At 49.5% G+C, this 26194-nt stretch overlaps 2 protein-coding genes and 1 long non-coding RNA gene across 3 annotated transcripts in view; 1 reads left to right on the forward strand and 2 right to left on the reverse strand.

The window, feature by feature from the left end:
• The window catches only part of TNNI3K (TNNI3 interacting kinase), a 93654-nt gene extending 76434 nt beyond the window's left edge, over nucleotides 1-17220 (forward strand). Inside the window, exons 22-25 of the mRNA XM_055724304.1 lie at nucleotides 2793-2852; nucleotides 4491-4660; nucleotides 10545-10624; nucleotides 15693-17220. Of these exons, the coding sequence (XP_055580279.1) occupies nucleotides 2793-2852; nucleotides 4491-4660; nucleotides 10545-10624; nucleotides 15693-15769 (387 nt within the window). The 3' untranslated portion in view covers nucleotides 15770-17220. The remainder of the gene's footprint in view (nucleotides 1-2792; nucleotides 2853-4490; nucleotides 4661-10544; nucleotides 10625-15692) is intronic.
• A 4576-nt stretch (nucleotides 17221-21796) lies between these two features.
• Nucleotides 21797-23709, reverse strand: LOC114015607 (uncharacterized). The gene is made up of 2 exons (XR_003559618.2): nucleotides 23134-23709; nucleotides 21797-22685 (listed from the first exon to the last, which is right to left on the reverse strand). It is a non-coding gene; the product is annotated as an uncharacterized LOC114015607 (long non-coding RNA).
• A 78-nt stretch (nucleotides 23710-23787) lies between these two features.
• Nucleotides 23788-26194, reverse strand: part of ERICH3 (glutamate rich 3) — a gene marked incomplete at its 3' end in the record, with an annotated part of 46309 nt that continues 43902 nt past the window's right edge. Inside the window, exon 15 of the mRNA XM_055724968.1 lies at nucleotides 23788-25238. Coding sequence (XP_055580943.1) covers nucleotides 23788-25238 — 1451 coding nt within the window. The remainder of the gene's footprint in view (nucleotides 25239-26194) is intronic.

The following is a 26194-nucleotide window of genomic DNA, read 5'->3' on the forward strand; positions in this document are numbered from 1 at the left end:
TAAGTTACTTCTAAGGGCCTTGGAATAGCTTCGGGAGGCCACTGGTCAGAGAAAAACAAAGCGTATTATCACCCTCTCAACAGCGTTTGCAAGGTTTACTATGCTGTCAAAAGCCTATCCTAACAGAGTCCGTACAAATCTACAGTGCTGCCGTAAATTCACTGCAGAGATGAACAAGAAGTTCTTTCAAAGTGTCTCAATTAGCTAGCTAGTATGTATAACAAACCCCGACAGTCCTATCTCCTCAGCATACCACTCGAGCAGGGACTAAATGCTGTTAGTGAAACACCACAACAAGCAGAATGAGCAAAATATCCAAAAGATAAAAAGCATCACCACATCAATAACCATTTTACAGCATCTTACTGTAGATCTGTAAAGACATTTAATTAAAAGAGAGGTTATATTTCAGGGGAAAATGGTAAATTTTGGGGCTCAGTGACTGTTCATAGGTCAGAATTCTCCAAGAGGTTTGCTCAGTTAAAAAAAAAGCAAAAAAAAAAAAAAAAAAAAAAAGGGCAGAACATGGAGTCTATCTGTATGGATTTTGCTAGGCATCTATGAAATGCCTCCAAATTGGAAAATGTATCCTTTTGTTTGCCTTTGATTTTGTTCAAGGTTCATCCCAACTAAAAACTAGTTCCCATGTGTCATGTCAGCGTTACTATTTATCAGGTACTCGAACATCTGTTTTCCAGAAACTTTTTGACAGTAGTTGTTTCCAAAGGCAAACTAATGATTAGAAAATTAGACAGTGTCTCTTAAGCAGCATTTTTCATTCACTGCTTTGATTTGTAAGCTTTAATTAGAGTCAACGTATTTGCCACAGTACCTGGGGCTTTGTTCCATAAAGGAAATAAACATTGTTTTGATTTTATTAAGTACAAATTTGATGTTACAGTCAGTTCTTCTGTGGTCTCCAACGAGCTCCAATCAAGTTCCATTGAAAGTGACAGAGCTTATTACAGGCAATAAATGCAGTATTTCTTGAGCACGTTGTAGGCTAGAGCTCAGAAATACTCTACTGTGGTCATATACTGCTTTATAACAGAATCTTTTATAAAAGGAACCACTGGAATCACCTCATAATCAAGCACCTGTCTAGTCATCGGTTGGCATCTCCCTTCTTCCCACCAGCCTTCATCCAGCTGAAGAAGAGCCAGCTCTAAGGACTCCCTGTCCCTGTGAAGGACGTGGTGTTCAGAGGGCAGGTTTTGCCATGGTAGTTTGCCCCAGCACTTTCCTAGATGTAAGTTACTGATGGCAGTGCTCACTGGAGCCTGAGATTCTTGTGGGAACAGTGTCTTTCCAGAGGGTTTAATCAAGTGGAGTATCTCGGTGTGATGGTTGGATTCATGTGGCAGAATGATGGAATTTGTCAGAAGCGCAGAAGTCTTTAAGGCTGCTGAGGAAGGAGGCACCCATGGGACTGTCAGATGTCAGTGGAGAAATCCTGCCTCTCTGCCACGGCTTGTCACCATCACAGAAAGGCCGGTGGAAGGCATCGGGAGAAGTGGGCAGAGGTCTGCACCCCGCGCAGCCCAGCCCGCCGCAGCTCCTCTTTGCCAGCAGCCCCCTGCAGCTGGCCTGCAGGGACAGCGGGGGAGCGACCCTGCTGCCCCGGGGCTGGTGCCTGCAGGCAGGAGGAGGACGTGGACTGTCTCGCTGCCTTAAGCCACTACCACGAGGGGCATGGAGCAGCCAGGGCACTGCCACGGACACCAGTAACTGCCCTTTCCTCCCTCCCTTTCCTGTGTAACTGCAGACAAGGGCAAGTCTATGGAACCTAGAATGGACTAGTCACTTTCTTTCTTACCCTTTTGAGAAAAAGAAGCATTTAACACTCATTTTGTTACTATACTTCCCCACAACGGGCTAAAACCTGAAGCCTTACTTGTGCATATCATCCCTCTGCTGTTGCATAAATTATAGATGTGAGGGCTGCAGGACTTTGTCCAAGAGCTCTTAAATTATGCCTGCCTCTCACAGGCAGTTTTGGTGAGGAAGATGTGGTGATGGGAATAAAGAGCTTGTTTAACTGTTACTCAGTTGAGGTATTCCCAGTCCTCCTCTGTCAGATACCGCTGTCTGCAATGCTTTAGCTAAGCCTGAACTTCCCTGGGAACGACTGCGCTGTTAGACAGGGACAGGGTATTGATCAGCAATAACAAGGAGGAGGTGTATTTGTCATTGCCCTCAGTTGCCTGATCCTGTCCCTGGCATGGCCTCTGCAAACTCTTGTGCCGCATAAAACATGCAGAGAAGGAGATGCGTGTCTGCGAATGGGGCCGGTGGGTGGTGGGCAGCGGCCATGGGGACAGTGCATGGGGTGACCCAAGTGCGCCAGCCAGGGAAGGAAGAGGGTAGCTCTAAGTGCAGTATTGGTCAGGAGCTTGCCCAGTGCTCTTCGCAGCAGTTGCTGTTTTCAAAGTCTTGTTTATGGGCAGAGGAAGCATACCAGATATATAAGCAGAGCCAAGAATTTATTGTTAGTATTTTTGTAATCTTATGATCTAGTCATTATTAGCTCAAATCCAGTTGTTACAGGAAAAGAGACGAATGATGCAGTTAAAGTTGTTGTACACACCACCTCTTAGTTTTGTAGCTTAGTACTGAACTCCTAGTTCCCATCAGATTCCCAAGCAGACTGGAAGCAATGCCATGAAATTCAGAGGAAGGGGAAACTGAGGGAACCTGTGATTCATCACGTATCTATGAGTCGGTTTAATCACAGAAGATATGCCCCCCTTTCAGTTTTTAACAGAGCTCTGCTTTTTCTGTTGTGCTCACAGGGGAGACCAGAGTTTTCAGAAGTAGTCACAAAATTAGAAGAATGTCTGTGCAATATTGAGGTAAGGACCTTATTTCCACTGCGGAGTATCCATGTGTGCTGCGTGGTTGGGAGTACAAGCAGGAAGAGCAGCAGCAGCAGCCAAGGAAAGTGGTGGCTTTGGAGCCTGCAAAGCTACTGGAGCAGCTCCGTGCTGTCACTGGCCAACACACTATTTTTAAGGCACATTATTGATAGCAGCTTATACGGGCGCCAGGAGGAGGAGGCAGGGACCAGACATTGCTGTGAGTGTCAGGAGCTACTCCAGGAGGTACGCTGATGAGAGAGTATGACGCTGTGGGAATGCCCGTTACAGTAGACCTGGGCAGAATTTTTCACTCCCGTTCATCCCATCAAGACTGTTTGGGTTAAAAAGAAGAAAAGACAAACTGAGAAAGGTAAAAAGAGAAAATGTAAGAAGGATAAATTCAAAGGCAGTTCCTGCTTTGGACTGTGGCTATGACACAGATGGATGTATCATCCTTCAGCCTGGTGTTAGATAAGTGGTCAAATAGAAAGTTAATGATTCAGGGCTGCAATTCCTGAAGTTATATTTTCTCTGTGTTTCTGTGTGTATGCAAGTAAGAGGTTTTTAAAAACAAACAAAAAAAACCCAAAAACGAAACAAACCACTACCTCCTTTTAAAATGGAGTGCTGTTTTTGAGCTTAAGGGTCAGAAAAGACACCCATAATCTATTACATTTCTTCACGCTCTGACTGCAGCTGGTTGCTCTATGCGTAGGTGGAAGCTTTTAAGTGTTAAAAAAAAAAAAAAAAAGTGAAGCACTGTATCACAAGAAACTGTGTCATCTCATGGGAGACCTGACTTCTGTGGTACACAGGCAGCAGTGCATGCAGGAAGAAATCTGGGGCAAGTGCTTACATACAAAAAGAAATAAAGAAAACATTATTTAGGTGGAGAGTTAGACCTGAGCTCCACCGTGCCCAGGGCAAAGCCTTGCTTGAGAGAAGTTTTAAGAAACAAGGTCTCTAGTAAGTTCAGTACTGCAGCTGATGAAGGTGGAGAGTTTTCTCTCTCCTCCTCCCCCTGTTTCCTCTCTCTTTTTTTTTTTTTTCTTCTCTCTCTGCAAATAATTTCTACTCCCTTTAAGTGTCTCTGAAACCAGGAGTGGCAGGTACCGTTTGTGACACCATGTTCAGGTCCCTGCTGCTGCAGGAACCTGTATTGCACAGTTGGTCCGTATATATAAACACGTATATTGATGTGCTAGCCCTGCATTTACGCTGCCCTGTCAGTCAGAATTCCTATGCTGGGACGCTGTGATCAGGCAGCACTGACACCTCTCTAGCACAGATTGGAAAGTCTCAGCCGATGGCTCTTGCCAGGGAGGCAGGGATGTCTCCCACCTGCACAGCTGATGCTCACAAGCCATATACCTCATGGCTGAACTAAATAAAGCGCATCTTCTGGAAAGACATCCAGCCCCACCTTGAAAAGCCCACATAATGATGAACTGACCACTTTATTTGGCAGGCAGCATCCAGTTCTCTGCAGCTGATTCAAGTCAGGAGGCACTGCTTTCTGCAGCCAAATTATAAAGGAAATACAGGGGACACAAGAGAAAGAGCTGAGGGAAGACTTGTAAATATGTAATAACAGTGCTTTTTTTTTTTTTTTTTTTTTCTTTTTACATCCAGTTAATGTCTCCAGCCTCCAGCAACAGCAGTGGTTCCCTGTCTCCCTCCTCATCTTCAGACTGTCTTGTTGCACGAGGTGGTCCTGGCCGTAGTCACGTTGCAGCACTGCGTAGTCGGTTTGAATTGGAATATGCCTTGAATGCACGAGCTTATGCTGTCTGGTCGCAGAGGTATGTAGCAGTCATGGCAGGGCTGAGGAGCACACTTACTCTGAAAGGGATGGAGAGAGTCCTCCCCAAAACTGCACAGCCCGCATGTGTCAAACGGGAGTTCCCTGCAGCAGGGATCGTGCCTCACTAGGGGATGTGGCTGCGTGGGAAGCCAGCAGTAGAAACACGCTCTGGGGGGATGACCCACTGCCAGGGCCAGCCAGGGAAAACACTTCTGCATCTTGTTTTCTCCTCTGACTGCTGTAGCACAGGGTGCTTGGGTTATCTGAATGCTGTGGAAGCCTTCCTGCTGCCAAGACAACAGCTAAGCATTTGCGTTTTTCACTATGAGTAACATAAAAATAGTAGAAAATCAAGTCCTGCCATGTACGGGCTCTATATGTAGTACCGCTGCTTTATGACATGAAACCAAAGACTGATGACTGCCCATCCAAGGGGATGGAGGCGAGTGGTCATCAGCTGGATGTACCTTCACTATCTGCCAGCAGGTCTGGCAAGGCCAGTGTTTATATCACAATGTGTCTTCAATTTGAAAAATTTCACCAGAGAAAAGCTAAAAGAGACATTTTTCTTTGGAAAAAAATAAAAGTATTTGAGTGTGTGGCATCAGTGACAGGATGGAAAGCAGAGATTAGACCTTGGGCAACATTTTGGTACCAAATGACATGGCTGGAGGCATGGGGTGGTCCTGTGGCTCAGAACCTTCCGAGCCCCCTTCACAGTGTGGGCACTGCTCACATTTCCAAGAACTGCTCATATAGTTACTTCTGTGCAGTCATGCTGTTTAGGGGAGCTCACTCGTGCAGGAGCTTTTTTGTGGTTGAAGAACCAGTTTGTTACACTGGAGGCAACATAACTTCTACTTACTGTCTGAAAAATAGAGGGCTGTGTTAGTGTGTCGCATCAAAACAGGAGGCAGGATTTGCTAGTCCTTGTAAGGGGCCAGAGTCACCTGGTGAGCTCATCTCTCGGCAGAAATCCAAGCCCTGCAGGAATGTGGTGAAGTATATTTGCTGACCTGTGTCACACACATGGCTTGTTATCTCTGCCCAAATACAAGGCAGACATGTCCTTCTGATTAAGAGGAATAGGGCACGCTTGGGAAAAATCCAGCTGAAAATCCTAGAAATAAGAAGATTTGTGAGGAAAGGTCACGCTGAAGTGCTATTATGATTATTATGTGTGAGAAAGTTTGTTTCTGTTACACTTGTATGTATATGTCCCCCTTATGGAGTGCATAGCTTCTGTCTGACCAAGTGTCTGGAAACTATTTTCTAACATGCCATCACCTCTATTAGATTCTTAGTAATAGTGGAGTTTATTTAATGAGAGGGAGTTTTATGGACAGGAAGAACACCTGGTTCCCTGATCATAAGAGCCTGTGATGAAGATAAAACATGGGGAGAGACTAGTGATCCCAGAGAGCAGCCGCGGTGGAAAAGCAAAGAGATTGAAGAGGTGCCATTTTTTGATGTTGTGTTTCTGAGTTCTGGATTTTAGGTTTGGGTTTTTTCACCTTGATCTCAAACTGTTATATGGCTACATGAATGAGGTGGGCTGCGCTACTGGAAGATGGTGATGCACTAGCAGGAGAGAGCACTGCCAGACTGGTGCTATCACCTGTGCTCGTCACAAATCCCAGGCGGCTGTCTGGGGAGGGCAGCGGGTGAAGGTGTCCATGCCGAGAAGGGGAGGGACAGACAGACAGACAGAAAGCAGACCGTCCCAGCAGGTACAGAGGCAGGAGATAAAAATGCCAAGTACCTTTTCCTTAAGGAAGAGCCTCACAGAGATTCGTGGGAGTCGGCTGTACTGGAGTACTTCCTAAAAGTTACATGTCATTCTGTTTATGCCCTTAGAAGGATAAGAACTCCCAGTATTTTACAAGGCAAGGTGACATGTGGGTTCTCTATATTACTGTACGGTTAACATCTGAGGCAATCTACCCTACCACTTGGGAGACCTGGTTTTGAGGGCAAATTTAGCAGTCTCTGATCTCTATCCCATGGGGAGTGAGAGTGCTGTGAAAATGAAATGGTGCTTTTAGTCTCTGCCAGAAGGGTAGCGCGCTTAGTCTAAACTTCACCCTTTAGCACCACTTAGCAGTCAGAAACAGTAACAGCAGAGCAAGCCATGCCCTCGTGATACGTTCCTGTTAACTGGGATGTGGAGAGACAGAAATATAATCTGCTAAAATGGGGAGCTGGAATAGAGCAGCAAAAGGAATCAGTCCCTTGCCTGTTCAGGGGCTCGTATGGAGAGGCAGAAGGCAAACACCTGCAGACAGACACAGAGATCTTTTACATGAAAACATAAACCAGACCTGAAACGTTCATCTGACATAATGTGATGTCTCATAAATTGCTTTGCTTTTGTCATGTGCTGATGGAGCAGGACATGGAGGTGGCACTGAGGTGAGGATGAAGGCAATGCGAGTCAGACTTCTATTTTCTGTAAAGGGCCAGATTTTGCTGTTGAATGTAATAATTTGCATTGAGAGGAATAGGCAAATGGCACATCTAGGTTAGTGTAGGCATGAGAGAGAAGGGGCACTTGCAAGTGCCCTCTTGTCCTGTAATTCAGTGTTCCTGGCGCAGTAGTGAGGCTCGTTAGCCCACTAAAACGGGCTCCTCTATAACCCCAGCACTTATTTAAAGATGGATTTTTTTTTATCAAATGCTCTGCCATACAAACTAACAACATTCAAATCTATAAATAGCACCCAGAAGGATCCACCCAGAGGCACAATGCTCAATGAAAAGGGAATGGTTTCCACAGTTTCAGTATTTTTTCAATTATACAACACACTGAGATGATTAATGGCTTCACTTCCTAATGACAGTGGTTTGTTGGGTTTCATTCTGGTGAGCGTGGGCATTTTTAGAGGGGTGCGGTAACGCTGCTTTTTCCCAGGCTGGACTGTGTTTCCTGGGCTGCCTCCTGTTTCCATCTGCTCCAGTGACTTCATGCCCTGTGTCCACTCTGCAGCATGCAACTCCACACCATGGCAGAAACAATTCGTCTCATGAAATCTCCTTGTACCGTGCATGGAGTTAAACAGCCACGGCACCGAGCTTTTTGTTTGTGTCTTGCCCTGTAACTTTAGGGTCTGTTTAGTGGATCTCTCTCCAGCACGGTAGCTGTTGCTCTGAGCCAGGTAATGAGAGGTGGGATGCAGGAGGTGCATAACAAATGGGATGCAGTAGCAGTGCATTTTAATGGTCTGTCTGGCAGGACAGCTTAATGTGTCAACTCATCACTGTATAGAAGCTTTAAGTGTTGATTTTCTGCTTCTTTACACCTTTAGCATTTCCCACAGAGTCCAAGGACAACATCTGCAGAAGAGTCTTTTTTTTTTGTTTAAGTAGCTCCCAATTAACCCAAGCCAGAAATATTTGGCATGCCCTTTCTTTGTATCTTTGCACAGTGGTATGAACATGTCTGATGTTTTGTTATAGCTCTGTTCCCAACATCTGTTCATTAGCAGCAATTCTCTCCATCTTTTTTCTTTTTATGTTTACAAAAACAGAGGATACCTGTGTGCTTCTGAGGACATTGCTCCAAAGGCAACGAGGCCAAATAACTTGCTTAAGAGTTTCGCCTTTTCTGAGGAAATCCTCACGTAAGACAGACCAGTGCTGTGGCTCCTCTGTAGCTCCAGGCTGGTGTCCCTGGCACAGCCAGCACTGCCAGCCTCCTGTTCAGCAGCTTGGCTGGCCTCCAGCCCATCTCTCTTGGCTAACACATCAGGAGTTACTCTGTGAATGCTGTGCTCAGAATTCAAGCAAAGTGTATGTTTTATTTCTTCCCCTGGAGACCTCCTGATTCTTCCCACAGCCTGTAGATGCTGTGATAGTTGTCTGCAGTCGTTTCAGATGCAGATTTGCCAACAAGGTTTTTGTTTGTTTGTTTTTTCTTCAGCCTCTGACTGGGCAGTGTTTTCCCAAAATAGACCTCCTTATTGTTTTCCTCTGCCCAAAGAAGGGCTTCTTGTCCTTAATTATGGATGAGCCTCAGTAATGCAAGTGATACAGCAAACCCAAATTCCATACCGTTGCGGGTCAGCCCTCACAGGGCTTTCCTTCGCAGGTGTGCAGGCCAAGGGGTCAGGAGAGAGGGTGGCTGTGATGACAGTGGGGCAAGCAGCTGTGCGGCAGGGGAGGGACAGCTCTTTGGGATGGCAGGGAGCAGAGTGGGGACAGAGGTGGATGGTCCAGTGAGAGGGAAGCCAGGAGCAGTGCAGAGGAGAACGGGACAGTGGGAAAGTGGGTAGAAACAATATTCCGGAGATACCAGCTGAGCTGGAGCAAGCTTTGCCTGTTCCTTAGGATATCCTGATCCTCATTAAACTACCTCCAGCCTGCCAGGCAGTTGCCCAGCCTCCTCCTGTGGGGCACAGTGCCACTCCAGGCATTGACAAGCAATGTCGCTACAGGGAACCCCCATCCATCCATCCTTCTTAAAGCTGTGTCTTAAAGAAGCTGGGAAAGCCAGAGCCACAGGGCGCATCCTGAGCCTCCCTGCGCTTTCATCAGTGGTACAAAATTGTGTCTGGGGCAAAGCCCCAAGGAAACCTGAAACAAGGAGCCTGTGTCCTGCTGCTGCCAGCTGGTGTCAACGTTTCATGTTCTGTCGCTTGGACAATTCACTGAACTGCCCTTTCCACTTCATGACTTCACGTTTTAGAGGTTGAAAAGCTAGACTGATCAGTTTTACCAGAGGAAATACTTGAAAAGTAAGTGAAGCTGGTGGCATGTTACTTTGCAGGTAGTGGAATTCAGTAAACCTAATCCTATTAACCTCTCACAACTGCACAGAGAGATGACAAAAAGAGACTATTTTAGTGACTTCTCAATAGAAGCCAGAAGCCATGAAAACATCTGTTAAGTTTAGATAGTCTGGTGGTAACAGACCTTTGGGGTTTTATGTATTGTGAGATAAATAATATCCACAGTGGCTAATGAAGTTGATATAAAGTTCCATTTAGTACTGTGCATTCTGCCTGGACCATGTCAAAGCCCAAGAACTGTGGCTAATGGTATTTTCAAATAAAAGGCTTCTCAAGGTTTATGTAAGCATACTTGGAAAAGGCAGGTCAAATGAATGAGTGTCGTTTTTAAAGAGCTGTTATTTTCATGGAGTACTTAAATCCAGTAGGTTGTCTTTAGTCCCCCAGTCAAGATGGGGTACGCTGTGATAGATCTGGGCTCTCCATCATATCTGAACTGCTCAGAAGCACATCCCTGCATTATGTCCATGTGTTGCACTGCTTCCGTGTGCCTCGGCTGTGTCACTGTCACCATTATCGCTTGCTTTATTCTTTTGACAGCTCCTCAGAAATAAATGAACTATAGGGGCTAAGTGAGAAAAGTTTGGGCTTTTGTTTTTGTCTGCGCTTGGTTTCTGTCTGCCTGTAATCAGAGGAGAGCTGGTAGAGGCCAGTCCTGTACATGATAAGGATTGGGGATAAACAACCTTTTGGCAGGACAGTGGTTTTGGTCGATAACTGGAAGATAATTTAGTGATCTTCCTTGCCGGAGAAACTTATTTGCAGGAGTCTGTTAGCAGTGATGCATAAAGTACGTTACTATGATCCTGAATTGATACCTAGAGTTGCTTTGAAAATAGTTGTGATGCCCCAAACAGTATGTTTGAGGGAAGTCGCTCTAAGAATGGATGAAATGCAAGCATGCATGTGATTCATGTTCTTGCTTCATAACTTTTTCTTGCCTTTTGTTTACTGCACGTGCCAGTGGCTGGGCATCAGGCTGATATATTTCATGTTAATATCTTTTCCTTCCAAGTCCATAGAAAAAGTTCTTATGGTCTGGAGACTTGGCTTTATCAGTCTTATCTAAACCGACACCTCCTGTTTAATTTGCAGCGCTGGACAACACCCTTCTCAGGGTCTGTCTTTGGATGACATGAGAAGAAACTTCCAGTACCCACCAATCGACAAAAATGGTGAGTTAAGGCAGAATACTCTTCTGAGCATCTTACTGTGGTTAACCACTGCAGAGCTGCGGTTTCCTCAGGTATTAAAAAGTCTCATGAGAAAAATACTGTTGAGTGCAGGCTGCTGCATGCAGTCAGCCGGAGCTGGCAAGGTCTCGTGCTGTGCTCCTGGCACTCCTGGCTGCTCCCACTGCGTGCATGCCCCAGGCACTTTGGACCTTCTGTCTGCGTGTGTGGATCTGTGAATAAGGAGGAGATGTGGCATTATATCCTCAAGGCTACTTCTGCAAAAAGTGGGTAAGACAGTCCTATTTCTGGAGTACTGTGGGAGCATAAAATGACACAGCATATCCTTTTTACCATTCACACTCCTGTCAGAGGGCATCGCTTCGCTTTGCTTCCCTCCAGAACAGAGATGTCCTGACTGCTGCTTGCTCGTGCCTTCCTGGCGCTCTGTTTTGCCACATTGAAGTGTGTGTTTATGCATTGCCACACAAACAGCTTCCCAGCATTTCCTAGCCCCTGCGTTTGCAGTCATCCCCAGTAAAACTCTCTTGCTAAACCTAAAAGCCCTTGCACAGGTCTTGTCTTGCAGGCAGCTCCGTGGGGTGGCTCGCCCACTCTTTCTACACAGCTTACAAGCTCAGTAGCTCATTCTTTACAGTGTCCCCAGCACAGAATAATCATCAGCTTAGAACAATTTTTAGCCCAGCAGCATAACATATAAGTGAAACCTTAAAATAAAGAGCATATGAAGATGTAGTTGGCATTAGAGTGATATCAAGCAGACTGGATTTCATAAATCTTGGGTTAATCTTTCTTTCTTGGTGTGAAACTGAAGGTCAGACTCTGAATTTCACCTTCATGCTAACCTTTGTTCGCAGTAGGCTCAGCTGCTGCGTCCTAGAAAGATCTGCCACTGGTGTGAAGCTGCTTTCAGGACGTGCTGCCAGGGTTGTACGTGCTTAACGCTCAAGCAGTACGTCCCAGCTCAGTAACTTGCTGAAGCGGGACTACACCTACCGAGTGCGTGGGTTTGGATAGCCTCCAGCTTCTGTCCTGCACTGCTGCTCCATCCTCCAGCACCAGTGGATCTGTTTGCCTGAACATCCTAAGCTGCTCCAGGGCCATGGTGACAGGATGTCACTTCCCCACTTCAGCACTGCCACGCAGCCGGGGCCTGCCCGCTCTGGCTGTTGTGTTTGCTGAGCAAACAGCAGCACAGCGCCTGCAGTTACCTTTGCCTGATGACAGCGCCACAGACCATGCTTCCACCATCTGCCTGGAGCCATGCAGATATTCTGGATCTCATCACCCCCCCGGACAAGTGTGAATGCTCAGGGAGCCCCAGAGATGAAGCAGTGCAAGAAGGTATTTTCTGAACCCATGGCTAGAGGGCTCACCATACCAGAGCGCTGCCGTAAGCCCAGCAACACCAGATGCAAACCCAGACTCTGATACACTCACAAAAGCACCACAGAGCCGGCAGACAACGAGGGTTTGGCATGGCCAGCACCAGCCACGTCTGTTCTGAAAGGTGGGTAGGACTTTTTTTTTCATGAATACTTGTATCAGGCTTTGGGATGATGGACAAAGAAGGCAAAAAGGCGGCAGGAGCCGTGAGGCTGACATGGCAGAGAATGACAGCAACATCTTCAGTACCAAGGCGTGGGGCTGGGCTTTGACAAGCAACACTGACTTCAAAGGAGATACGTACACCAGGCACCCCAGCAGGAAGGTCTCTCTGCATCTGCCATCAGCAGAGGTGTTCCGCGCTTTACACCTCATAAGTACGTACAAGGAAAACACTCGTTTTTTGTATGCTCTGTGCTTACATACGTTTTTCTGTATGTTCAGATGGCAACTGTGCTGAGTGGATCCATTGACTTTACAGGGTTGCCATCCTCCGAGCTGGCTGCTGTCCCCTGCCCTGGGGCCTTCTCACTCCTCTCCCAGCATCTGTTCCCTTTTCTACCACGTTCCAACCTGTTATGTGACCAGGAGAATTCAGTGTTTTGTTCTGCCTGAAGCACATGTCAGAAGCTTGTCATTTTGCTGTTTTTCATGGGCCTCAGCATGACTCTTGCACTCTCGCCCCTCTTCTGAACAGAGCACATTGGGTGAGAAAAAGAGAAAACCTGGTCATATAAATATTTATTGAGTACAATGCTAACAGCAGTGTTGCTGTCATAATGAGTAGCAAGGTAACGACCTCTAAAACTGAAAAAAGAACAAACCCTTTGCATTGTGTGTGCATTTCACAGCTGCAGAGAGCCATTCCTCGAGGCACAGCTTTCATCAGGTACCTGGCAACTGGAAAACTCAAGGAGGAAGAAAACAAGAATGAAACAGAAATCTTTACTGAACTCCTAGAGTAAGACCATCCAGGCAAGACTGAAGAGGGCTTCTCAAGTCTGTATTAAAAAGGGACAACAGGGAATGGAGGGCTGGTGGAGAAGAGACTCTCAGTGGCTGCATTTAAACTGGGGGATTTCAGACTCCACACACGAGACCTCAAGATTTATCTTCACATATTGCTGTTCCTTGAATCATAGTTTCCACAGAAGGGACTGAAAGTGTGTGAGTAGCAGAGGAGGCAGCCCCAGCCAGAGGCCCGTGTCACTGGTCGGGCTATCAGGACCACAGTGCAGCACAGCCAAGAGCTGGCCAAGCTGAGCCTTGCACTAACTGCGAACAGTGGAAAAAGCCAGGGAGGTGCAGAGGAAAGTGAAGAACCTGCCTGCTAGACACAACGGGACTGGAGAAGCTACTCCTTGCCACATACTTCATTTCAGCAGACCGCTGCAGCTTTGAGTCCTGCAGTGTCACCAGGATATGTATCGTGAGTAATCACCACCCCTCGTTGCAAAGCACCAAACCCAGCTGCTCCAGAGGCCCAGCCACGCTGCCCTGGCTGCAGCCCAGGCTTCCAGGTCCTGGCAGAGTGACGAAGCCGTTACAATGCATAGCAGCACACCAGAAGACAGAAAGCCCCGAGCCCTTTTTTATTAGTGTGCTTGGTGCAATGATTGCAAATATTTGCACTCTTTATTTATCCCACATAAACGGATTTCACCGCTGTCTCTCCCCATTCATGTCCACTTTGATCTTTTTTCTTTCTGTTTGCTTTTTGCCTAATGTTTCCCATTATCCTCATTGGTGCTTGCAGTCTGTTATCAATAGAGAATACACTCGCTGTTTTCCTTTCTCAGCAAAAACCCCAAAAGCACCCTGCTCCCATTCCAGCAAGAGCCTCTGTGATAGCCAACAATTTTTTTCATTGGCTATATTTGAAAATAGAAATTCTGCAGGTAAACACAACCCTGGCTTCTACAGTGAAAGCAAAGCCCCTGCTCATCACAGGAAGTTTCACAAATTCTGAGTTAAACACTACCTTGAAAGCAGTGAAATCTGATGAAGCAGGTACACGCTGCCCAAAGAAAACTGTACGTCCTCTTGCCGTAAACAGAGTTTAATTTTGACTTTGGCTTCTCCTTGCTCACTGCAGCTCTCAGACACTGGCAGACAAGCTCAATGATGCTGCTGCAACAGTCACCAGTTTCCCAGCTGCAGAGAAGGCGCTGGCAAGGCTTGCAGCACAGAAGCGGTCCTGCGACACAGGGAAGTGCATGCACTCGCTGAGCAGTTCTGCAACAAGGCAAGCTGTGGCAGAGCATTTGTCATCCCCCTTGGCGCTGGGAAGGGGCACCCTCCAACCGAGAGGAGGTACATCCCTGGCAGGCAAGAAGAGCCAGACCCCCAGGAGTCAGCCAAGCCAAGCACCCTCCAGATCTTCATCCTGGCTAGTATGCAACTCACAAGCACTACAAGGGAAAAAAAACCCACCAGAGGATACGGTCAAGGGCATTTGAAACATGAAAGCATTTAGTAAAGCAAAGGCTCCCCACCGTGTAGCAGCAGGCAGGCAAATGGAAGTGACGGTGGAGCCGCGGACGGTCTCCCACCCAGATGCTCGGTGGACTGCAGCACAGTGCGAAGCGTTGTCCCCACAGCTGCAGAGGCCCTCAGAAGTACATCCTGCTCCTGCAACGTGCCCCGCCACAGACCATTGTTCCTCACGTACACAGTGACACACTGGCTTTGGCTTCAGCACCGACACGCACTACCATCACCTCCCAGTGTCCGGGGTACATCCAGCATGCGCCAGAAGAGCGGCAGTGTTAAGGCCCGGCCTATTTAGGATATGCGTGAGATTCCTTAAGGAAAACCTTTGCTGCCAGCTTTCAAAGCCTAGTGTGTCGAGATTAGGAGATAAACCAGAGCTGCTTATGAACTACAGTTTAGCGATGTTGTGGTCAGTACTGTCATAATTACCAGAGTCTTCATTTTGTGCAGCTGTGTTTCTTTTGTTTATCACCAGGAGCCTGGCTTGCAGGAGTGTTAGCGATGTGTTCTAACCCTTCTCCCACCCCAGCCACCGCCCCAGAAAGTTTTCGTGTTCCAATTCCTCTGCTCACTTGTTTCTCAAGCATCCGAGTATCTCTGTACAATGCCTGGTTATTGTGAAATGTGAGTTGGCCCCACTGTATTTTGTTACTACAGTAAAATAAGAACGGGAGCAGCTGACCAGTGACACTGTGGAAAGGGAGACATGGTTTCTTTGGCATTGTTGGAGCAGCTCATGATTTGAAATACTGTGCTGGCAAGAGCAGTTGCTTTCTGTTTTGTAGTGTCAAGACCTATAATATTTTTTAAATGCTTACCAAAATGCTTATTTTGAGCCCTCCAAAGCTCTAGCAGAAAGGGCAAAAGGTATTATTTTTGAATAGCAAATTTCTGCTGTGTTACTAAAACACTGATATTGTCTGTCACACCAAAGTTTCCTTGTGCTTGATTATTGTGAATTCATCCTGAGTGATAGGGTCAGTTTACTTCTTAGTAAAATTTTTCTGCAGCAGATGATACTGAATGGAAATTTGCAGCCAGCAAAAAGATCTGTGTCTGTTCATCTCAAACTGATACGCACGTTATTTTGTTGACTTTGTCACCGCAGGGAAAGTGGGGGAGAGTCACTGCTATGTTGAGCCACATGTGAACTTCTCTCTGCATCTTGTAGGCTACGTGTCGGATCCCATGAGTACCATGAGGTTTCACTCCTGCAGCAGCAGCGGCAGCTTTGAAGAAAGCAACTGACAGCATGAACCGGCCGCCTGCACTGTCCACCTGCAGAGAGACTCGCCATCGACCAGCAGCAACAGTTGTCACTGCACCAGCCTCGCTCCCAGGCACCGCGTGGTACGCTGAGGATGCCTAAACCAAACCGCTTTATTATTGAGGGTGAATGTCCTTGTCGTAAGCTCTGCTTTAGCATCATTCTCTGCTGACCTGCCTGAGGGTTGGAGGTTTTTTTGGTGGTGTGCATCTATCCTTTAGCAAAGTGAATGTCCACAAGGAATGCTGCACTTTCATCTTGAGCATTAATAACATCACAAGGTGAAAGTAAAAACGCATCTGTTGCAGTTTCAGAGCTCCAAGTCCAGGCGTCCTTAGCTTGGACTGCACTAAGGCGTGGGGCTATCAACCCCTCCCTGGCTGGCAGACGGAGAGAAGCAGCCTCTTGCCCCCGCCCCCCCACCAGCTAGGCCACCATGGAGCCAGAGATGTTCCTGCCCCCAGCTTCTGAACCAGATCTGCTCTCTCTTTGAGTTCTCTGCAGTCCCAGGCACATCCCATGTCTCTCTGTTGGCACCATGGGCTCACGCGGCTCCCCAGCACAGCAGCTCTTCAGAGCCCTGATCTTTGGCTGCTTTCCTGCTCACTGAGAACAGAGGTATTTTGGTGGCCAACTTAATTGTACTCTTCCAGAGGTTTGTGTTTTCTTATCCACTTTCTTGGTTTGGTTTGAGTGATTGTTTTTACCAGAGTGTAAGCTTTTGTTCAGTCATTTGCTTACAGAAAGCAATGCAGGAACTCCAGAACCTTAAACCAGAAGGAGAATATGTTAAATGGTGTCACAAATAGGATAATCTTAACACAGTGCAAAACTGCATTTCTGACTCAAAGCAAAGCTGCAGCAGAGTGCCATCTCCCACATGCTGCACACCCAGTGCCACCACCAGGCTTTGCAACAGCAGCTCTAATCACTGGAAATTAAATAAAAAAAAAAAAAGGAGAGGAAAAAGAGGTAGGGCAGGAAAACTTGAACTCTTCTAAAAGCAATTAGAAAGTCAATTACGCTGGTTTTTTCTGAGGTCTTTTTTCAAATTAGCAACATTTAGCTGCAAGCAATCTTCTTGTAATATTATTCCTCAGCTGTCCTCAAAGGCACAGCTGTCTTACTGGCTGAGTAGAAATGTGCATTCACAGTTGCTGTGTGTTGCTCTGTGGATATTATAAGGGTGTTGGTCTCTCACAGCTGCGGTCCCTGAACCAGGGTCTGCCACGAGGCATCGTACAGTGCAATGCATGTGAACTATAAATGCATAGTAGGCTTTACCAACTCACACCTTCCATGCATGCCATTAATTTCACAATCATGAAGCAATAAAATTGGGGAAGATTTCACTTAGCAAGATTTAGAGGTGGTTTTTTATTGGTTTTGTTTCACTTGCCCCTTGTTTCATTAACCCCATGACGATTAATGGTTTTAAGGAAGAAATTTTTTACAATGAGGGCGGCGAGGCGCTGGCCCAGGCTGCCCGGAGCAGCTGTGGGTGCCCCATCCCTGGCAGGGCTCAAGGCCAGGCTGGATGGGGCTGGGAGCAGCCTGGGCTGGGGGGAGGGGTCCCTGCCCGTGGTGGGGGGACGGGGACCGGGTGGTCTCAAAGGTCCCTGCCAACCCAAACCATGCTGAGATTCTCTGATAGCAAACTGCAACAAAACAGCATCCAGATTTCTTTGCAACTGGAGGAAATTGATTGTATTATTTCTAGAAGTGAGAGCAACACTGGACATTGACAGGTTTTGAGGAAAGACATGCACAGCAGACGGGAGAGGGTGCATTTGGGCTGCCAATGAAAATTCCCGGCCTGACTCTAATTGACCAGGTATTTCCTATGGCAGAGCTACCGAAGCACAGGTAGGGAACAAGCTGAAGAAGGTGGGGACGGACAGAGGTCAGATCTCACTCCTTGTGTGTGAGACACCAACAGGGCAGAAAGGATCAATTGTCATAGCTGAAAAATCCGTTCCAGTATTAAGCTTCCTTTGCAACAGGAATTTTTTCTTACAAATACCGCTGCACCATGTCTTTTTCCCTTGCTTAAACTGATTATGCAATGCCTCTTCATTAATACAGCAACCATACCTGAAACCCAGAAAAAAAACCAGAAACTAAACAGGATTAGAGAACAGAAAATAGAGCAAGGAGGGCAGACTGCATCTGCATTAATACCTCTGTGTGCTCACCGGTGCCTGAGCTGCTTGGTATGGCTGCTGAGCGCCTCGGCAAGCGTCAGAAGTGGGCACGCGGAACCACCAACAACAAAAAAGTCAGAAAGCTTTTGAAGGCAAAACTTTTGTAGTTTAGAAAGGTCTTTACAAGGCCAAGGGCTTGCAAATAATTTTACTAGTAATTAAAATTACTGGGTCCTTGAAGAAAATAGTGTCTTAGTTAATTGGTCCCTATAGAAGGATCATCAGGCTTAGGGGGAAAGTGTCTTTCATAGGAGTGATCAGTTATTAATACAAATGAAAACTCTGAAAAATGTAAATTACTGAATAGAACATGCTCTAAGGTTGTCTGCAGGAATTAAATGAGTTTGCAGTGTTCCCAGAGAAGCCGAAGGAGCCCAGCACACTGAAATATTTATAAAGAATAAGATGCTCCAAGGATTCTTACCATGCCTGGTAGCTGTAGGAATGTTTTAAATTGTTTAACATAGCAGTAATAGATGATCTCGATTAAAATGAACTGGTGTCCAACCAAGCAAGTGCTTGCACCGCAACCAGGAGCGAGCCCAGCGCCTCTGCAGCAGGGGCAGCCCGGGAGCCAGAGGGCTTTTCTTGCAGGGTGGCCCCCACCAGCTTCCCAGGGCACGGCCCCCGCGAGGCCCGGGCGCGCAGGCAGGCAGAGGGCTCGGTCACACTTGCTTTGTACAGCTGAGCCTGCAAAGCACTGCAGAAAATGCTCAGCCAGAGAAACTCACCTGGGAGCTGGCGCGAGGCTGGGACAGACACGCCCGTGCAAGGTGCTCCGCCGCCAACCGCTGGGCACCACCTCACACCCCCAGCAGCGATGCCCGAGGCTTGTGCCCGGTGCCAGCTGAACAGTCGGTCTTGCACCGTGCCCACAGCGCGCAGCCAGCTGGGTTTCCAATGGGTGAAATGCATGACCTGAGCAGTGGCACAAGGCACGACTTGGCTGCGAGACCAGTAACGGTGCAGGTGCAGCAGTCGCCAGCACGGCTGCAGGCTGCCGAGAACACCTGGTGGCTTAGACAGTTTAGAAAAAAGCCTTTCTGACGAGCCAAAAATGAGTTTTGCCGGTGGCAACTGTGTCCGGTGGTAGCTTTTCTCACATAGGTTCAGTTTAATTAGGCTATTTATTTGTGTGTGTGTGTGTGTGTGGTGCATATTTTGTTTTTCCCTAAGTGCTACCTACATTTTTTCACTTTGAAGTTAAATACTGACTAACAATGGATAGGAGACCAGAAATTACCCGGGTAGCATTTCCAAAACTGTAAAATTATCCATTTCAGTGGTTTAGCTTCTTACCAAAATTCCACCTGCTCAGATGACAGCTATACTCATGTTCTGAAAGTACACAAGTGGTGCATGTGCAACAGCCACACCAGCAGCACTAGGGCAGCTCTTGGGAGCCAAAATTGCCAAAAGAAACCCAATTCCATACCTGGTTCAAGTCCTCTGACCACTTCAGAAATCAGTTGTCTCAGTGGGCCCAGGTGCAAATCTAGCTCAGGTCCCTCTGCCGTGCCACAGCACCATCCCCTCGCCGCCGTGCCATCCCCCCAAGCCGCTGGCAAACAAAGCAGACAGGGGATGGGGCGAGGGGGGGTGGCGAGCGTGCAGGGGCAGTCTGCACACAGCGTGGGCGAGCTCTTGGGGTGGGGGGTGGGCTGTCTCCTCACCACAGATCAAAGCTCGCCTGGATCCATCCCATAAATACAGCCGTCAGAGAAAGCAGCATGGGAGAGGGCAGATGATCTCATCAATACGATATGAGCTCCAAAATTATGGAGTGCTCTTGGGAAATTTAATAAATCTTTTTTCTATCAGTATATAAAAGCAGAGTATTTGAAGTGTGGTTTTTTAGAGCAATACAAGGGCCTGTACAAGTCTGCACGGTCCTCACCAAAGGATTCATTTCCCCAATTTTTAAAATCATACACACAAGTGCCATTTAAAAATATTTTTAACTATTTTAAGTGATGAATTGTCCGCTTTCCAGTGCCTTACCATCACCACTGCATTGTTCATCCAGGGCTTCCCTGGTGCCCCAGGTCTTCTGCAGCCTGAGAGCACCCTGGGAGTTCAGCTGCCTCTCGATTACCAGCTCCTGCCTTCTTTTCTAAAAGGCTGCAGCGGATCTCACTGAGGCTGCTGCTGCTGCTAACTCTCACTGCCACTTAATCATCTCCAGCATGCGCTGGATGCCGCCTTTCTTTAAAGGAAGCTGCTGCCCGCACGGAAAGAACCTCTCCCCCAGCGCTGGGAGTGGAGGCTGGTGGCCAGTGAGAGGCTGCACCAGGAGAAACCCGCTTCAGCGGCTGCAGCTGCAGCCAGCCCCGAGCGCGGGCGAGCTGCCCCGGGTGCTGACCCCCACCTCTGCATCACCCCTGCCAAGGGCTGGGCAGGGCAGGACCACAGCCCCCTTGACACGACACAGCCAGCGCCGGAGCTCGGACCCGCTCCCCACGCTCTCCCTTCACAGAGCAGGAGTATTGGTTAAGAGTATTTTGAGACACTGCAGATGACGCCGGCACTTGCCTACAAGAATCACACCTCCTACCTTCACATTTCCATCCTGTGCTCAGCAAAGCAGCTAAAGGCCAAACAAGCCGCCCCAGTGCAGCCTCAGCCTTGCCTTGGGAATCCCCGAGGCAAATCCCTGCGCTCCTCCCCCTGCCCAAGTCCATCTTTCATGCCCCAGCTGCAGCCCGTGTGCGGGAGCCTCTGCTTGTGAACGGCCTTGGTTCAGGCACGCGCACAAGCCACAGGCATTTGCTCTGCGTGGATATCTGCGTGGTGCAGTTTTAGCGGCACAAATACTCAACCCAACATTAGTCATTTGGTTAGAAAGCACAGAGAAATACCGAAGACCGGGCCCTACCTGACTGGCAGGTGTTACTCCTACAATGATATCGTGTGCAAAAAGCCAAGGAACTGCACAGACTGGTGTGGGTTTTTTTCACAGACCCAAGTAAATGTGCATGTGCACACATGTATAGAGAAAAAACAAACCTCTGGAGAAGGTCTTTAGAATGAATTTAAATTCTGAACACTTCACATACCAGGTGAATTCAACTGTGGAGTGTGTAAACACCAATCAGCTATTTACTGCATTTTTTTTTTTTTTTTAATATTGAACAACACTGAAGAAATCTTGGTCCAGTGAATAAGCCCCTTCATACTTCATGGACATTCCCTAGTTAAAAGCAAAAGCCCATTGCCTAATGATCAAAAGTCAAATCTTGTTTTTAAGCAAATACTGCAGATCTTGCACAGAATTCGACTGCACCGCTCAGGATCACTTGACACGGTGCTTTCATTTAGGCTACTGAGAACTGTAAAGCTATTATCAGTCCTTTTTGTCTACCTTTCCCTCCCAAAGCACTCCCTAGCATCCAGACTGAAAATACAAATGCAACATCTTTACTACAGGAGGGAACAAACATGGATTACTTGATCCCATTTAAATGCCCTATCCCATGTATATTATCTTAAGTGACTTACGGTAACAATCCACTCACTGAAACTCCTGCTCATTTCAGTTCTATTTCCCAAAGTGAAGCAGTTGCAGTCCCGCCCTGTGGGGGCTGAGCACCCTGCAGCCCCCCCAGCAAGGCCCGCCAGGCGCTGCACACCCTGCAGCCCAGGAGGGTCTCGGGGAGCCCTCGGAGGTGTGGCAGAGCTGGAAAGGAGACTGCAGTCACGGAGACCCACGGCCAGCGCCGGGCTGAAAAGCTTCGCGCTCGCCACCCCTCCTGCCGTTCCCGCGGGGACTCTGTGGGCCCAGGGAGCTACTCCTGACAGACAGCAGCAAAAGCAAAAGGCCAGGCTTTATTCAGTGACAAACATTAGAACGGTTTCGATTTAGCAATTTTCAACATTTCAAGGTCCCAAGAATGCCTTGAAGCATGGCCAGCAGCAAGCCCGGATTCCCACGAAGCCCCCTGCACCACCCGCCCGGCACCGGGGAAGGGCTCCCTGGCCTGGCAGGTGGGTGGCCGCAGCCCCCAAGCTAAACACCCCTGCACGAGGCCACCCTTCCCCCAGCAACGCTGCTGTTCCACACCTCTGCCGAGCACCCCCGGATGCTCTTACCAGAACCAAAGCATGTCCCTACGCACAGCAGTGAAGACACGGCCCCAACTTGGGGCGAAGAGCCTGTGGTTCAGGAAGGTAAATGACACGCAGAAAAATGCAGCCAGCACACAGAGACACACAAACACAGGCACTCTTCACAGACACGCTCCTTGCCGTATGGAAACACGTACGGCACATCTGCCCTCAGCCCTCCCTCCCACCAGCCAGCAGAAGCAAGCGCTGTCTAGGGGAGGAGGGGAGGTTCAGCCAGTCCAATATTTTGCTGTTTTGGGAAAAACAAGCATGACAGCTGTGGCACAAGCCTTGCGATTATTATCTTCATAATTATGGAGTGCTTTTTCCTGGGCTGGCATATACAGGCTTATTTCAGTTGTCTGCCACACACTGAGAAGCTGCTCTAGTAAAACGAGACAGATGGTTGCAGTACTTGCAGAGTAAAATAAAGAAGTGAACATCCCAACTGGCACAAATCCACAGCGATTTGTGTAGATGTTGCAGGACACGGCACTGAAGGAGCTGCAGAAAAAGCTCAGAGGAGAGTTTCTTCCCCATCCTTTGGCTGTACTGAGGGCACCACAACTGCGGCTGGGTTTAAAGCATCCTACGATACAAGAAAAACCATTAGCTTTACAGGAAACATGCTGAACTTTCAGCTACTGAGATACTGCTGTTACAGATTTCCTACAAGCAGATGTCAGAGTACGCAGAGAAGATGAGCGCTGCCAAGGCTCGCCTGCCGCCAGCGCCGGGCAGAGGAGCTGCACACTGGGTGGTGGGAGCTGCTCCGTGCGGCCAGACGGACGAGACAACGGAGGGGCTGCAGGCATTAGCGCCAGAGCAGAGGTGCTGGCAACATGATTTCAGGAACAGGAGAGAATGCAGAAGCTCCCACCTGAAAGGACCGATTGTCCCTTACCCCAGCTACCAGCAGCCGATACTGAAGGGAAGTACAAGAAATGGGACCAAGTGGCTCATCCTCCACTTCTGACAGGACCAGCGTGGGGAGCGGAGTGGGCACGGGGGCAGCATCCAGCTCACGCAGGACTCACCTCTCAGGGACCGCGGCTCCTCTCGCCCACATCAGCTGCCAGGGTGCCGGCGCTCCCTCCGACGGGACTGTCCTTCCTCGGCTCCCTGACCCCAGCAGCGCTCCCTGCACTCGCCCAGGCACTCACTACCTCTCCCTCTGTGTTTTCACAGAGGCCTGGCTGCTCCTCCTCGGCTTTCACTCCTGCCTGCTCTGCCCCCTCCTGTGGCCCATCCTTGCCCCCCACTGCCCCTGTGCCCCGGGCTGCCCGCTGCAGCTGGGTGCCCGGCCACAGCCCCTCACCCCCTGCAGACACCCTCCCCCTTGGCTCCACTCCCCCATCCCCAAGTGCAGGGGCACTCGAGGTTTCTGCAATCGGCCGCTGCCCGGGGGACATCGCTCCACACACTTCTCCAGGCCGTGGGGACACAAGACGCACTGTGCCCCGCTCCTGCTCCACCTCGCCCTGGCCCTCAGACCCCGCCGGCGCTGTCCCCCTTCCCTCGCACCCCAGTGCTGCCTCCTGCTTCACCCCTCGCCCACAGGCCACAGCTCCATCAGCCAGCCCTTCCCGGTGCCTCCCAGACTCCCCAGCTGCCCCCCCTGCTGCCGCCCCAGTCCCGCCCTGTCCCCCACACGCTGCTGCTGTCACCCCCTCCTGTGCCCCCAACCCACTATCGCTGGCAGCCACTGCCGCCCCCCCTGCCGCTGCCTCGGCCACAGCCCCACGCCCTGCCTGGCCGCCCACCTCCCCTGCCACCATCGCCCCGCTCACACGCAGCCCCGGGGCAGGCAGCACCGTGCTGCCCAACACCCCCTCCGCAGGAGACCCCCCCGGCCCCACCGCCAGCTCCCCAGGGCCCAGCGCTCCGGCCGCCGCCACCTCCCCAGCTCCTGCCTCTGTCCTGGCTCGCTCGGTGGATACTCCCCTCACCCCTCCATCAGGCTGATCGTCCATCGCACCGTCTGTCCTTGCTTTGCTGCCTAGAGATGGGTTTCCACCCCACAGGGATTCTGCTGAGCCCTCCTTCTCCGCTGCAGCGGTCTCCTCCAGCTGAGGTGACCCTTGGCTTAGGGGGTCCCCGCCAGCAGCCACCACTGCCTCTAACACAGCTGCCACCTGCCACACAGGACCCCCACCAGGCTCCACCACCACATCCTCTGCTCTCGGGGCAGAGCTCCCTTCCAGCGCTGACATCTCGCCACTCTCAGATGTCGCTGCCCCTGTGGCCACTTTCCCCACCTCCACCCACTCTTCCCCCGGTGCTTTCAGCTGGGAAAACTCATCTGCTGTTACAAAGCCTTCTCGTCCTCCGGGCACTGCAGCTCCTGGGGAATTGTTTGTGTCCCCTAATGTTTCCAGGAGAGCCCCAGGCTTCTCCACAGCCACCTCCCATTCAGAAAAGGCTTCCCCTACGGGCTCTTCTCCTTCAGGGCCAACCACCCCGGCAATGCCCCCCTCTGCCAGGCTGGCATCCTCCGCAGCCTCCTCTCCCTCAGGCATAGCCGCCGCAAGGCCCTGCCCTGCAAAACCTCCCTCCGCTGCGGGCCCCTCTGCCTCGGCCACCACCTGCAGCCGAGGCCCCATCACCCTGACGGCCTCCCCTGCCTCGGGGGCTGCCTCCGCAGCCTCTTCTGCCTCAGAGGCGCCCCCAGCCACCTCCACCTGCTCGCACACCGTTCCAGCCACCCCTGTCCCTAGCAGTGCCCCTGCCAGCTTCTCTCCCCTGGGTGCCTGCTCCCCCAGTGCTGCCTCGCTCTCTGTCCCCTCCACCAGAGCCCCCTGCCACCCAGCTGCCACCTCTATGCCAGACACCATTCCCCTCCCTGCCCCCTCTCCACGGGGATCTTCTGCCACAGCACTCTCCTCAGGTGCAGACTCCAGCACCGCAGGCTGGCCTTCTGCCTCCAGCGCGGCCACTGTGTCCTCCTTGGGCAACAGATCTCCTGCCCATGCCATTTCTTCTCCTGCTTCTTCGGTGCGAGCATCTCCTCCCTCAGCAACCAAACCTTCCTTCTCCAGCGCGTGTCTCTCCCCTGCAATCCACCCCGCTTGTACCACTTGCTCTGCTGCCTTTTGCGCATCAAGTGCTCTTGTGGCTTCTGCCAAGAAAGCTCCATCTGGTGCTATTAAGAAATAATCAAAACATAAGTTTTATTGAGAACTGTATTAGTGCTAAGGCTGTTTTACAGGGTTATTATTAAAGATGCTATCTCTCCCAAGCATTGAAAGGACATCAGCATGGTGACAAGAAGAAAATGCGCTGTGCTGCTTCTCACCACGCACCTGTGCTCTGACTGTTTCTAGTGCTGACGTTCTGGCATCTGGCATAACTAATTCAAGCAAAAATGTTCATACGTGACCAGCTTTCAATTCTGGCAGTTCTGCCTGCCCTGCCTCCTCTCTCTCTCTCTCTCCCTCATCTGCCCAGCAGGGAGCTCAGGTGTGTGTACGAAATAGCTACAGGCTTCACAGTAATATTCACAAATAGGTGGTAAATTGCTCATGTGAAATACACACACAGTCATTTCTACAGGAAGAAGAACAGTCAGCTGTTCCTGTAAAATGGGTTCCCATGGATTCCTTAATTACACCAGGGAAATAACACAGGGTAGACTCTTGCCCCCTGGGAACTTAACGGCAATGCCCTCATTGAGTTCGGCGCTCCAGGATCCATCCCCAGGCAGGCACCGGCAGCAGTCTGTACAAAGCCTGTACATTGATGTTATGTACGAATGTGGCAGGTTCCCACTCTTTAGAAAATGAGAAGTTTTGTGCCACTGAAAGGAGCAAGGAGCAATGTCTGTCCCAAGCTGCCCTTTCCCAAACTGGGCAAAGGCTGTCTCGCCCCAAATCACCTCCCACTGCTTCTGACTTAATTTTTACCTTCTTTCACTACTGCACTCCACAATTACTGCTTTTTGCTGCCTGCTCAGGCAGCTGCTGTGCAACTGGACCCCATCTCTGGAAGGGCAGCCAGAGAAGATTCCAGGTGACAAACAGGCCTGGAGGACACTATTTGTCCAGCCCATCTCTGCCAGCAGAGCAGAGCTTGCGCCTCGCACCTGCCTTCCACAGCCCT

This window comes from Falco cherrug, chromosome 12 (assembly GCF_023634085.1).
Source record: "Falco cherrug isolate bFalChe1 chromosome 12, bFalChe1.pri, whole genome shotgun sequence".
NCBI classification, from domain to species: domain Eukaryota; kingdom Metazoa; phylum Chordata; class Aves; order Falconiformes; family Falconidae; genus Falco; species Falco cherrug.